This window comes from Nerophis ophidion, linkage group LG27 (genome assembly GCF_033978795.1).
Source record: "Nerophis ophidion isolate RoL-2023_Sa linkage group LG27, RoL_Noph_v1.0, whole genome shotgun sequence".
NCBI lineage: Eukaryota > Metazoa > Chordata > Actinopteri > Syngnathiformes > Syngnathidae > Nerophis > Nerophis ophidion.
In genome coordinates this window covers 18,743,148-18,757,053 of record NC_084637.1, presented here as the reverse complement: position 1 = coordinate 18,757,053, position 13,906 = coordinate 18,743,148, and the positions used below count along the sequence as shown (strand labels likewise).

Below are 13,906 nucleotides of genomic sequence, written 5' to 3'. Positions count from 1 at the left end.
AAACCACGTTAAACCCAGATTCCGATCTAACAAAGGTCTTAACTCATTCTCTTTCTATGCCACATCAATGTGGAATGCACTCCCAACAGGTATAAAAGTAAGTGCATCTCTATCCTCCTTCAAAACCGCTCTAAAACAACACCTCCAGGCAACTTCAACACTTTACTAATACCCTCCTCCATTCACATCCTATCTCCCCGGATTATAAACATCCTAATGTAAATAATCAAATGTACTTCTAATGTATATACATGTTCTTATGCTATCTGAACTCACTATGTTCTCTGTTTGCTGTACATATCCTACTAAATAAGACCTACACTGTTTCAATGTCCACATTTCTCTGTTGATGCAATTGTTGATGACTGAAGTACTGATATCAACCAAAGCTCCTCATCCCACCCCACGGATTGTAAATAATGTAAATAATTCAATGTACATACTATGATGATTAACGTGTGTGATGACTGTATTATGCTGATAGTATATATTTGTACCATGAATTGATTGACGTGGACCCCGACTTAAACAAGTTGAAAAACTTATTCGGGTGTTACCATTTAGTGGTCAATTGTACGGAATATGTACTGAACTGTGCAATCTACTAATAAAAGTATCAATCAATCAATCAATCAAAGCTTCCTACATGCCAAATGATATTACACACTGCAGAAAAACAATGAATGTAAAAAAAAGTCCAAGAATCTTTACCTGCAGCCAGGTGTCTATCTGGATGGTCTTGATGCCCTCCACCAGGCCCTCATTCACCTCAGGCCAGTGGCCGTAGTCGAACCACAGAGTCAGGACCCTTCAAGGCACAAAGGTAAACAATACGGCGGCCACTAGAGGTCCTCCTAGACCACTCACCTGAGTGTGTCCTGCAGGTTGTTGCCCCGGGACAGGGAGATGGAGCGGAAGAAGCCCTGGACTGCAGGAACCGTGTACAGGAGCAAGGTCTTGGACAGGTCCTGTGTGGACAACAATGTCTTCATGAAGCCAGTCAGGCCAAGAGGCGAACACATGACAACTTGAACTTACTTTCGCATAAACATTCACACAAATTCAATTTAAGACGTGTAGCAAAGCCTGACTCTTTTCCCTTTTTTTTAAACAAAGTGGTTCTTTATGAAGTGGTGGACGTTTACATCAAGGTTAAAGTTAAAGTTAAACTGACTGGTTATTATCTTGGTAACTTTGGCAGACATTTTAATAATATAAGGGCTGATTGGTTATTATCTTGGTAACTTTGGCAGACATAATAATAATAATATAAGTGCTGATGGGCTATTATCATGGTAACTTTGGCAGACATTATAATAATAATAATAATAATACAAGTGCTGATTGGTTATTATATTGCTAACTTTGGCAGACATAATAACAATAATATAAGTGTTGATTGGTTATTATCTTGGTAACTTTGGCAGACATTAATAATAATATAAGTGTTGATTGGTTATTATCTTGCTAACTTTGGCAGACATATTAATAGCAATATAAGTGCTGATTGGTTATTATCTTAGTAACTTTGGTAGACATAATAATAATAAAATAATATCGGTGATGATTGGTTATTATCTTGCTAACATTGGCAGACATATTAATAACAATATAAGCGCTGATTGGTTACTATCTTGGTAACATTGGCAGACATAATAATAATATAATTGCTGATTGGTTGTTATCTTAGTAACTTTGGTAGACATAATAATAATAATAATAATAATAATATACAGTAAGTGCTGATTGGTTATTATCTTGCTAACATTGGCAGACATATTAATAACAATATAAGTGCTGATTGGTTACTATCTTGGTAACATTGGCAAACATAATAATAATATAAGTGCTGATTGGTTATTATCTTGGTAACTTAGGCACACATATTAATAATAATAATAATATAAGTGTTGGATGGTTATCATCTTGGCAACTTTGGCAGACATAATAATAATAATATAAGTGCTGATTGGTTACTATCTTGGTAACATTGGCAGACATAATAATGTAAGTGTTGATTGGTTATCATCTTGGTAACTTTGGCAGACATAATAATAATATTAGTGCTGACTGGTTATTATCTTGGTAACTTTGGCACACATATTAATAAAAATATAAGTGTTGATTGATTATTATCTTGATACCTTTGGCAGATATAATAATAATATAAGTGTTGATTGGTTATTATATTGGTAACTTTGGCAGACATAATATTAATATAAGTGCTGATTGGTTATTATCTTGGTAACTTTGGCACACATATTAATAATATTACTATAAGTGTTGATTGGTTATCATCTTGGTAACGTTGGCAGACATATGAATAATATACGTGCTGATTGGTTATTATTTTGGTAACTTTGAACACATCAATAATAAAAATATAAGTGCTGATTGGTTATTATCTTGGTAACTTTGGCAGAGATAATAATAATAATGTAAGTGATGATTGGTTATTATCTTTCTAACTTTGGCAGATATATTAATATCATAAGTGTTGATTAGTTATTATCTTGGTAACTTTTGCAGCCATTTTAATAAAAAGATGACTTTATGAATAGATGGGCTTAATTTTGACCAACCTCATTGACTTTTTTCTGTCCAGGACTGTGGTCATTGCCGTCCACCTCACTGTCGCTGTTGCTGGCCTCGCTGTTGGCGCTGGCCCCGCTGGCATGCCGCAGCTTCTTCTTCTCGTCACGGGCCTGGTTCTGGTGCTTGTAGTGCAGCACCGCCTCAAAGTTCATAACGGCCCACGCGTGCCACGCCTGGAAATAAAAAACATCCTCTGAAATCTTTGATATCGTCAGACGAGGCACCACTCTGATCCATTTAAATCAGGGGTGTTCAAAGTCTGGCCTGCAGGCTGTTTTGACATTCTAAAAATAATATTGCAAAAATAATATAAAAAGTGGAATAAAAAAGCCAACAAGTGAAATGTAACAAGAGAAAGTTGCAATACTGACACTAATAACACAGATCTGCCATGCAGGCTGTTTTTTTCTTTAAAAATTGTTAAAAAAAACAAAAAACGAAAAATAAAATCAATGTTGATATGAAATATTGACATATTAAAGATTCCAATTACTTTACATCAAATATTACACTTTGAAATATTATGCAAGAAAAATGTTGCAAATTTTGCGTTTTTGCCATATAAAAAGTATTTTATAACTAAGATGTTTTGTTTGTTCCTTTTTTTTTTACTGTCATTACTCAAAAAATAATAATGAATCAAATTTTATTTTATGAATTATTGACATATTTAATTACTTCACATCAACTATTACACTTTAAACATCTTTTTGGGAAAAAAGTGTCACATATTTTGTGTTTTCTAACAAAAAGGGCATACAACATTAGAAACAAACATGGATAGATAAGATGTAAAGTTGATGTAGAGATTCAAGTGTTGACAAAAAATGTTGATTACATTTTTTATCAAAATGTTTATGACCGAGGCCTCTCTCTGGGTCCTTGGGACCGAACTAAAGGTTTAAATTTTTTTTATATATGGTATTGGTTTTGCAAATGAGAGTGTGGATGGGGGCATGGCCTGTGGGCCTGCCGCGAAATGGGGTGTTCAAGGACCGGCCTCGAACACAGCGACAGGTGAGTGGATGGCCCAGGTGGGCCTTGTTATTTAATCACCTGTCACCTTTATTAGCATAGTGACATATTTAATATTAGTTGGAGTTGGAGCGGACGCAGGAGGAAAAGACTTTGTGCTGGAAAGCAGAAGCCGATCGATATTTATGAAAATTAAACAGTGTTATACCCTAAATTCGGGGCTTTCCTGGCAGTGTGTGGTGGTCTGAAGAACCCACTACAGGGCAACCTCCAGAGAGAGGTATGAGAAGATGAGAGGTGAGAGGTGCTGACCTTGTACCAGCTGCGGTCGTGCTCGGTGGAGTGGCTGTAATACTGCAGCACTTTGGGGATGGTGCTCTCGTTGATGCCCTGCAGGCTCAGCTGCCACTCGCCCAGCTTCAGGAAGCATCTGTGCGGCAAACATGGAGGTCAGAGGTCGTCAACACTCGGCGCTCCATGCTGAGGTCACACAGGGTCAGAGGTCGACCAGTTTCAGTGGCACCAGTCAATATAAGTCTTGACAAATAACACTGTCCTATATTAATACATCTTATATTTAAGACCATTTGTAAAGTTTTTATATGTATTATTGTTATCACATTGTAAACTATACTAATGAATACATTGAAATAAAAATTCACATCATTCAGTATATAAATGTAAATCACTTTTTCTCCTCCAAACATATTGCTGGGTATTGTGGCCAAAAAGCTATATTTTTGTTTCATCTGACCACATAATTTTCCTCCATAAGGTCTTATCTTTGTCCATGTCATGTCAGATGAAACAAAAATTGAAATGTTTGGCCACAATACCCAGCAATATGTTTGGTGGAGAAAAGGTGAGGCCTTTAATCCCAGGAACGCCTTTAATCCCAGGAACACCAAACCTACCGTCAAGTATGGTGGTGGTAGTATTATGCTCTGGGCCTGTTTTGCTCCCAAAGGAAACTGCTGCTTTACAGAGAGTAAATGGGACAATAAAAAAAGAGGATTACCTCCAAATTCTTCAGGACAAGCTAAAATCCTCAGCCCAGAAGTTGGGTCCTAGGCGCAGTTGGGTGTTCCAATAGGAAAATGACCCCAAACACATCAAAAGTGGTAAAGGAATGGCTAAATCAGGCTAGAATGAAGGTTTAGAATGGCCTTTCCATAGTCCAGACTTAAACGTGTGGACAAAGTCGAGGAAACAAGTCCATGTCAGAAAACCAACACATTTAGCTGAACTGCACCAATTTTGTCAAGAGGAGTGGTGAAAAATTCAACCAGAAGCTTGTGGATGGCAACCAAAAGTGCCTTATTGCAGTGAAACTTGCCAAAGGACAGGTAAACAAATATTAACATTGCTGTATGTATACTTTTGACCCAGCAGATTTGCACACATTTTCAGTAGACCCATAATAATTTAATATAAAAAGCAAACTTCATGAATGTTTTTTGTGACCAACAAGTATGTGCTCCAATCACTCTAACACAAAAAAATAAGAGTTGTAGAAATGATTGGAAACTCAAAAGAGCCATGACATCATGTTCTGTATATGTAAACTTTTGACCACGACTGTATAATAATAATTAATAATAATATAAATAATAATTTGTATATTTTCCATTATCATTTTGTATCTTTATTTTTGTCATACATTTGTTTCTATTTCTTCCATTTGGTCAAGAAATTATGCAGTCAAAATGATAAATACAACATATTTGATAAAATATCTAAATACAAGATAAATTAGTTCTGATCAGTGGTTCTCAAACTTTTTTACGACCTCAGAAAACTCTTCCAAGTACCATTAAACACAGTAGCGTAGTAGGCTCAAGTGTTCATTGAGAACAAGGCAGAAGTTTTATTTAGCAAGTATATTTCATATCTTTAACATTACACACACTTTGAACAGTAACACCGTTACTCTAATAAGTGATTCTTTGGCATACCAGTAGATGGAGCCTGCGTACCACAGTTTGAGAAGGTTTAGATATGGTTTAGATATTAAAGATTTTTTAGCTATCTCCAAACCTTTTTAAATGATTCATCTTCTAATGTCTGAAAAACAGGTTGACTCATGAAAAGTTTGCAGATGGACTAAAAGGTTGTGTTAGTCAAGACGGTCTCCTCGGTTGGGGCCAGCAGGCGGCACGTTTGACTCCGCCCATCCAGCAGGCGTTGGTGTGCACGGAGGCTGACTAGCGTGGCACACACGTGTTGTTGTGGTCTGCTCCGTCCAGCGTACCACAGTCCAAGCCCCCTTTTGTAAATTGTTGTGGGGGTGATTATGTCATTTCTGCTGAGCGCTTTTCCATGCGAGAGGATTTCACGTGTCGGGAGAAAGAAAAAAAGTGTTGCAAAGTGCAAACAGGTTGAGAGGGAAAAGATCTGTTTGAGGGAGCAATGTGTTGCAGGAGTGAGCTCAGGAATGCCAAGAAGGATTCTCTGGGCCAGGGGGGCTCAGCTTGGACCTCCAGGTGGGCTCCGGACCACCTTAGACCGACAGTCCTGGTCTGACATCAATAAAGACGTCCTATTTGGGAGGATGGATGCAGTTTTCCCCAAAATAGACGGCCCCATTTTGACGTTGGTTGGTCTTCATTTGTGCAGTCATTTGGTCAGTTGTTTGTTTGGTTGTTCGTATTTTCATTCAGTCGTTAGTTCGGCCATTAGATTGTTTGGTCTTCATTCGTGCAGTCATTTGGTCAGTTGTTTGTTTAGTTGTTCGTATTTTCATTCAGTCGTTAGTTCGGCCATTAGATTGTTTGGTCTGTCATTTGGTCGGTTGTTTGTTTGGTCGTTCGTTTGGTTGTTCAATCACTAGAATTTTTGGTCGGTCGTTTCTTCAGTTGTCCGCTCATTTAGTCGGTCATTCGTTTGGTTGGTCGCTTGTGCGTACATTTGGTCAGTTTTTGGTCGTTAGCTCCGTTCGGTCGTTCGTTTGTTCGGTCATAAGAATGTTGGGTCGGTCGTTTCATCAGTCGTTTGTTCGTTTGGTTGGTTGGTTGTTCATTTGGTCCTTTGTTTCTTTGGTCAGTCGTTTCGTTTGGTCATTTGACCCAACATTGTTGGGTCGGTCGTTTGGTCAGCTGTTTCATCGGTTGCTTGTTGGTTTGGTCGGTTGTTCTTTTGGTCATTCATTTATTTTGTCAGTTGTGTGTTTGGTCGTCGTTCCGTGTGGTGATTTGTTTGGCCGTTATATAGTTTGGTTGGTCGTTTCTTTGGTCAGTCGTTCCGTTTGGTCGTTTGTTCGGCCATTATATTGTTGGGCCGGTCGTTTGTTCGGCCACAACACTGAGATCCTTATCTCAATAAAGTACTATCTACAAACAATCAAACACACATTGAACTGACTGACCAAAGGAATGAACAAACAAAGAAATTACCAAAAAAATGAACAAAAGACCAAATAAACGGAACAACCAAACGAAAAGATCGACCAAACAGATGCCTTACCAAATGAACAATAGATGAAACGACTGACCAAACACTCTAACGGCCAAACAGTCAAATGGTACGACCGACCAAATGGAACGACCGATTAAATGGAACGATCGATCAAAAGGAACGATCGACCAAATGAAACGACCGACCAAACGGAACGACCGGCCAAACACACGACTGACCAAAGAAACGAACGACCAAACAATGTGAGGGAAGAACAAACAACCAAACGGAACGACTCACCAAACACACGAACGATTAAGCACACAACAGACAAACAAAACGAATGACCAAAGATATGACCAAATGAACAACCGATATATTGTCCAATAGTTATTTGCTGATAAACAACGTTAATGTCAGCATTAATTTGTCAATAAATTAAACACTAATGTAATCATAATGTAAAATGATAACGCAAGTAACCATGTAAAGATGAGATGTAAATATTGCACAATGGTAGTGTTTGTTTAGGAGATGTGAATATTACACAATCGTGGTGTTTGTTTAGGAGATGTGAATATTGCACAATGGTGGTGTTTGATTAGGAGATGTGAATATAGCACAATGTTGGCGATAGTTTAGGAGATGTGAGTATTGTTTGGCACATGAAACAGAGACTAAATACGGGAAAAGACAACAAACCTGGCCATCAGTTTGTGGAGCTCCAGCTTGTGTTGCTGGTCCTCGGCCGCAATGGCGTGTTGGGCTTGTTGCTGCATGCCCTGCACAAAATGCTGCATGTGCTGGAAGGCATCGATCTGACAAGAAGCAAAACATTCTTTGACACAAAGTGCACAAGGATGCCACGCAGTCGGAATTAAGGACCGACAGCAAAAACGTTAGCCAAGATCCTCTATGTTTTAGGATCTACTGCAGAAACATCAGTCAAAGATCTTCTATATGACCTTTTATTTAAATGTTCCTGAGGGAACTCTCCTGAAATAATCAATAAAGTACTATCTATCTACGTGACAGGATTGCGTTTCTCTTTCAGGATCTACTGCAATAACATTAGTCAAAGATCGTCTACAACAGTGGTCCTCAACCTTTTTTCAGTGATGTACCCCCTGTGAACACTTTTTAAATTCAAGTACCCCCTAATCAGAGCAAAGCATTTTTGGTTGAAAAAAAGAGATGAAGTAAAATACAGCACTATGTCATCAGTTTCGGATTTATTAACTTGTATAACAGTGCAAAATATTGCTCATTTGTAGTGGTCTTTCTTGAACTATTTGGGAAAAAAAGATCTAAAAATAACTAAAAACTTGTTGAAAAATAAATAAGTGATTGAATTAGAAATAAAGATTTCTACACATAGAAGTAATCATCAACCTAGAGTGCCTTTTTGGGGATTGTAATAGAGATCCATCTGGACTCATGAACTTAATTCTAAACATTTCTTCACAAAAAATAAATCTTTAACATCAATATTTATGGAACATGTACACCAAAAATCTAGCTGTCAACACTGAATATTGGATTGTTGCATTTCTTTTTACAGTTTATCAACTTATATTCATATTTTGTTGAAGTATTATTCAATAAATATATTTATAAAGGATTTTTGAATTGTTGCTATTTTTAGAATATTTAAAAAAAATCTAACGTACCCTTTGGCATACTTTCGCGTACCCCCATTTGAGAACCACTGTTCTACAAGACAAGAAAACGCTGATGTTTTTTACGGACATACTGCAAAAACATCAGCCAAAGATCTTCTATGTGACAGGAACGCTTTTCAGTTTTAGGATCTACAGCAAAAACATTAGTCAAAGATCCTCTATATGACAAGAACACGTTGATTTTTTTTAAGAACATACTGCAAAAACATCAGCCACAGGTCATCTATGTGACAGGAACGCTTTTCAGTTCTAGGATCTACAGCAAAAAACATTAGTCAAAGATCCTCTATATAACAAGAACAGATTTTTTTTTAAAGAATGTACTGCAAAAACATTAGCCAAAGATCCTCTACGTGACAGGATTGCTTTCTGTTTTACAATATAATGCAGAACATTAGTCAAAAATCATTTGTGACGGAAGCATTTTTCTGTTTTAGGATCTACAGCAAAAACATTAGTCAAAGATCTTTTATGTGTCAGTAGCGCGTTTTGGTTTTTGGATCTACTGCAAAAACAGTCAAAGGTCCTCAGTGTGACAGGAGCACTTTTTGGTTTTAGGATCTACTGCAAAACAATTCCTCAAAGATCCTCTAAATGACAGGAACACTCTTGATGTTTTTTAAAAGATCTACTGCAGAAAATGCTTGTAAAAGATCCTCTATATCAGTGGTCCCCAACCACCGGGCCGTGGCCCGATTGGTACCTGGCCGCAGAAGAATTTAAAAAAATTTTTTATTTAAAAAAAAATATATATATATATTTTTTTTTTTTTTTATTAAATCAACAAAAAAACACAATATACACTTACAATTAGTGCACCAACCACAAAAACCTCCCTTTTTCATGACAAAAACGTCCCTTTTTCATGACAAAGAAAAAAAAAAAAAAAAAAAAAAGGATCTACTGGAGAACATGCTGGTCACAGATTGTCTATATGACAGAAACACTGATTATTTTACGGATCTACTGCAGAACATGCTGATCAAAGATCCTCCATATGACAGGAACCCTTGATGTTTATCTTCTGCAGAACATGCTGGTCAAAGATCCTCTACATGACAAAAACGCTAATGTTTTTTTAGGATCTACTGCGGAACATGCTGGTCAAAGATCCTCTATACAACAAGCAAACTTAATGTTTTTTAAGTATCTACTGCAGAACATGCTGGTCAAAGATCCGCTATATGACACAAACACTGATGTGTTTTTAAGGATCTATTGCAGAATAGGCTGGTCAAAGATCCTCTATATGACAGAAAAACTGATGTGTTTTTAAGCATCTACTGCAGAAAATTCTGGTCAAGGATCCTCCAAATGACAGAAACACTGATGTTTTTAAGGATCTACTGCAGAACATGCTGATCAAAGATCCTCTCTCTATGACAGGAAAACTGATGTTTTTAAGGATCTACTGCAGAAAATGCAGATCAAAGATCCTTTATATGAAAGGAACACTGATGTTTTTAAGGATCTACTGCAGAAAATGCTGGTCAAAGATCCTCTATATGACAGAAACACTGATATTTTTAAGGATCTACTGCAGAACATGCTGGTCAAAGATCCTCTATATGACAGGAACACAATGTTTTTAAGGATCTACTGCAGAAAATGCTGGTCAAAGATCCTCTATACGACAGAAACACTGATGTGTTTTTAAGAAAATGCTGGTCAAAGATCCTCTATATGACAAAAACACTGATATGTTTTGAAGGATCTACTTCAGAAAATACTGGTCAAAGATCCTCTATATACCTTTAAAGAAGTAAGATGAACCATGTCCATGTACGGGAAAAAGGATGACAGTATTTAAAGGAGGACATTAAAGCTGATGATAAATATGATATCATACACAGTACATTGGAACCGCCATTTTAAAACCCCTCTTGGGCACACTTTTCGATGTAGAAACTTTTAGATTGCGCCAAATAAGCTTATTTGTGCGAAAGAGAACGATATCAAAGCTGGAGTATCTTCTCTCTCTTCCAAAGCACAAAAACGTACGCCGATTTGATTCCCAAACACAGGGAAATGGTACCGAAATGGTTCACAAGAGTATGAATGGTAGATGGGTATCGGCACATATAACCCTGGTCTGAGCATCCCACCTTTAAACATCCAGTATTGTCAATTATAAACTAAATGCTGCAACTTTTTCCCTACACTTTGCACCCTGTGGTTTATAAAACGGTGCAGATAATTTATGGATTTTTCTTCGCTGATGACCATGATGCAAATAGTTTGTAAAAAATACAAGTAAATACACTTAAAAGGTGAGTTATTGTTTGTGCTATGGCGCCATCTTTTGGAGGAGTTTGCTCACGGCAGGTGCTGCTGGGTGAATTTCAGTTCCTGCTGTTTGAACCGGAAGTACAAGTGCTGTTCAGTCCTCATCCGTCCATAGCGTAACTACTTGGATGGATTCTTCCTTCATCACTCCAAGCAACATTTGAAAGTTTTACAATACCACTAAAACAATTCTTACTTACTAAAGCGTCCCGTGTGTGATGTCTGTAGGAGCGTTTTCATGCATACTTATATGTGCTATTGTAATGTAATCAAGCTAGAATGCTAAGTTTACAAGTATTTGTGTTAGCATTATTAACTTACAATGACATTATTTTTGTATTGTTTCATTTTTCACAAATTAACCAAAATGTCACCGTGGAGTTATTGAGTCTGTTGACCTCTGTTTTGTTTGATCAGCCGTTTTACTGCCCTGTTACAGAGACCGTTTAGAAACAATTAAGGTAGGTAAACAAACCTTTACAGAAAATTTCTGTGTAAATAACATTTCACAACATGCCGTAAATTCCAGACAAATTCTTCCTACACTTTAAATCCTGTGGCTCATATGTGTGGCGAACTTATGCATTCTTCTTCGCTGATAGCGAAACAAAACCAAAATGTGTTATTATTTGTGCCATGTGCTGCAGCGCCCGTCTTTTTTGAGCTTTCAACCGGAAGTAGAAGTGTAATTTTGTCTTGTAACCCGTCCACAGCGATTCTACTTGTAAATTTACAAAATATTTCTGTGTTTCACGGCGTACATACAGTATATGTAGCTTATAGTGGCTTTTTATTTTCCCTAAACTTTGGTGGGTGTGGCTTATAAACCGGCGCGCTCAATAGTCCGGAAAATAGGGTCGATATTTTTGCCGTTTAAAACAATACATAAAATCCTGGTGTTCCTGCATGATATTAAAATGAAATGTGACATTTTCCTTCGTCTAACGTCTAATGGAAACACGACATGTCCGCGGCTGGGTCCATCCCGGCGATGGCTCAAAGCAGAAAGTTGTGAAAATGACATGACTTGCGAGGGGGCAGGGCTCTTACCTTGCGGGCGCTCTTCCACATGTACTTCATGTAGGCATAGGTGACGTGCGGGTGGGCTGTGGGCAGAGGGTGGTCCAGTTGCTTGGATGGGTCCACACCCAGGAGCAGCACCAGGGTCTTGTGGGCCAGGGCCTGCCGGGAAGGAAGAGCAGTGTCAGGGAGCTTTATAGACCGTGAACGCCGACCCCTGCTGACCCCTCGTCATTTTGGAGAAAAGAAAGAGTTGACAGAGCTTCATAATAAAAGCAGCATGCATACGTAATTAGGAGGGTCACTATTTCCAACACCTTGTATTCACATACCACCATCATTGCTTTCACTTTCACTTACATCACCCAGAGGTGCCCTCACACTTTGTGTGTGTGTTCTTGTATTTCTACCCTTCATGAGACATGAAGGAAAAGTATCTTCCATATGAGGAGGTGTGAAGAAGTGATGACATAAATCATGGCCCGAATAACATTGCATCTAATAGACAATGTTTCATTTGTCTCATTTCAATGAGGGTGGTCCCAAAAAAAGAGGGATTTTTAAAATTGACTGTGTGTTGCTTTGAAAAGTGCTCCCCCTCTGGTCAACATATGAAATAATAAGTGTTTCAGAAATTGAAATGCGCCACCTTTGGCCAAAATTATTAAAAAACATAAAATAAATATGTATATAGAGAAATACTGTAATAACTTCAAGCAAATAATGAAGATTAAAAAACAATTGCAATTACCAAGTCTTTTTCTCACAATGTTTTTCTTATAAAATTGGGAACAATTTCTCATATTCTGTTTCTGTAATATTGCAATAGTATCTCATAAAACTATTACTTTTTTTATGTCAAATTATTACTTTTTAATGCAAAATGGTGACATTTGTTTAAAAAGAAATCGACTTATCACAATATTGCAATTTTTTTGTTGTTCTTGTAAAATAGTGAACATTTTTTTGTAAAAATGATGACTTTTGCCATCATTTTGCCAAGTAAAATTATGATTATTATTATACTATTGCCAACATTGTAAAGTTTTCTTGTGAAATTGTGACTTTTGTGGAGAAAAATGATGACTTGTCATAAAATTGCCAACATTTTGAGCTTTTCTTGTACAAACTCCGTTTCCATATGAGTTGGGAAATTGTGTTAGATGTAAATATAAACGGAATACAATGATTTGCAAATCCTTTTCAACCCATATTCAATTGAATGCAACTACAAAGACAAGATATTTGGTGTTCAAATTCATAAACTTTTTTTTTTTTTTTGCAATTAATAATTAACATAGAATTTCATGGCTGCAACACATGCCAAAGTAGTTGGGAAAGGGCATGTTCACCATTGTGTTACGTCACCTCTTCTTTTAACAACACTTAATAAACGTTTGGGAACTCCATCCATCCATTTTCTACCGCTTATTCCCTTTTGGTGGTCGCGGGGGGCGCTGGTGCCTATCTCAGCTACAATCGGGCGGAAGGCGGGATACACCATGGTCAAGTCGCCACTTCATCGCAGGGTATACACAGATAGACAGACAACATTCACAATCACATTCACACTAGGGCCAATTTAGTGTTGCCAATCAACCTATCCCCAGGTGCATGTCTTTGGAAGTGGGAGAAAGCCGGAGTACCCAAAGGGAACCCACGCAGTCTTGGGGAGAACATGCAAACTCCACACAGAAAGATCCCAAGCCCGGGATTGAACCCCGGACTACTCAGGACCTTCGTATTGTGAGGCAGAAGCACTAACCCCTTTTTCCACCACGCTGCCCATGTTTCAGACCTGAGGAAACTAATTGTTGAAGCTTTGAAAGTGTAATTCTTTCCCATTCTTGTTTTATGTAGAGCTTCAGTCGTTCAACAGTTTGGGTTCTCTGCTGTCGTATTTTACGCTTCATAATGCGCCACACATTTTCGATGGGAGACATGTCTGGACAGCA

At 37.7% G+C, this 13,906-nt stretch overlaps 1 protein-coding gene across 1 annotated transcript in view; it reads right to left on the bottom strand.

Annotated features, from left to right (window-relative positions):
* mtor (mechanistic target of rapamycin kinase) overlaps positions 1–13,906 on the bottom strand; it is a 294,825-nt gene that overhangs the window by 40,430 nt on the left and 240,489 nt on the right. Inside the window, exons 36-41 of the mRNA XM_061889707.1 lie at positions 11,982–12,113; positions 7,666–7,781; positions 3,883–4,000; positions 2,583–2,768; positions 868–968; positions 712–808 (exon numbers count right to left, since the gene is read on the bottom strand). Of these exons, the coding sequence (XP_061745691.1) occupies positions 712–808; positions 868–968; positions 2,583–2,768; positions 3,883–4,000; positions 7,666–7,781; positions 11,982–12,113 (750 nt within the window). The remainder of the gene's footprint in view (positions 1–711; positions 809–867; positions 969–2,582; positions 2,769–3,882; positions 4,001–7,665; positions 7,782–11,981; positions 12,114–13,906) is intronic.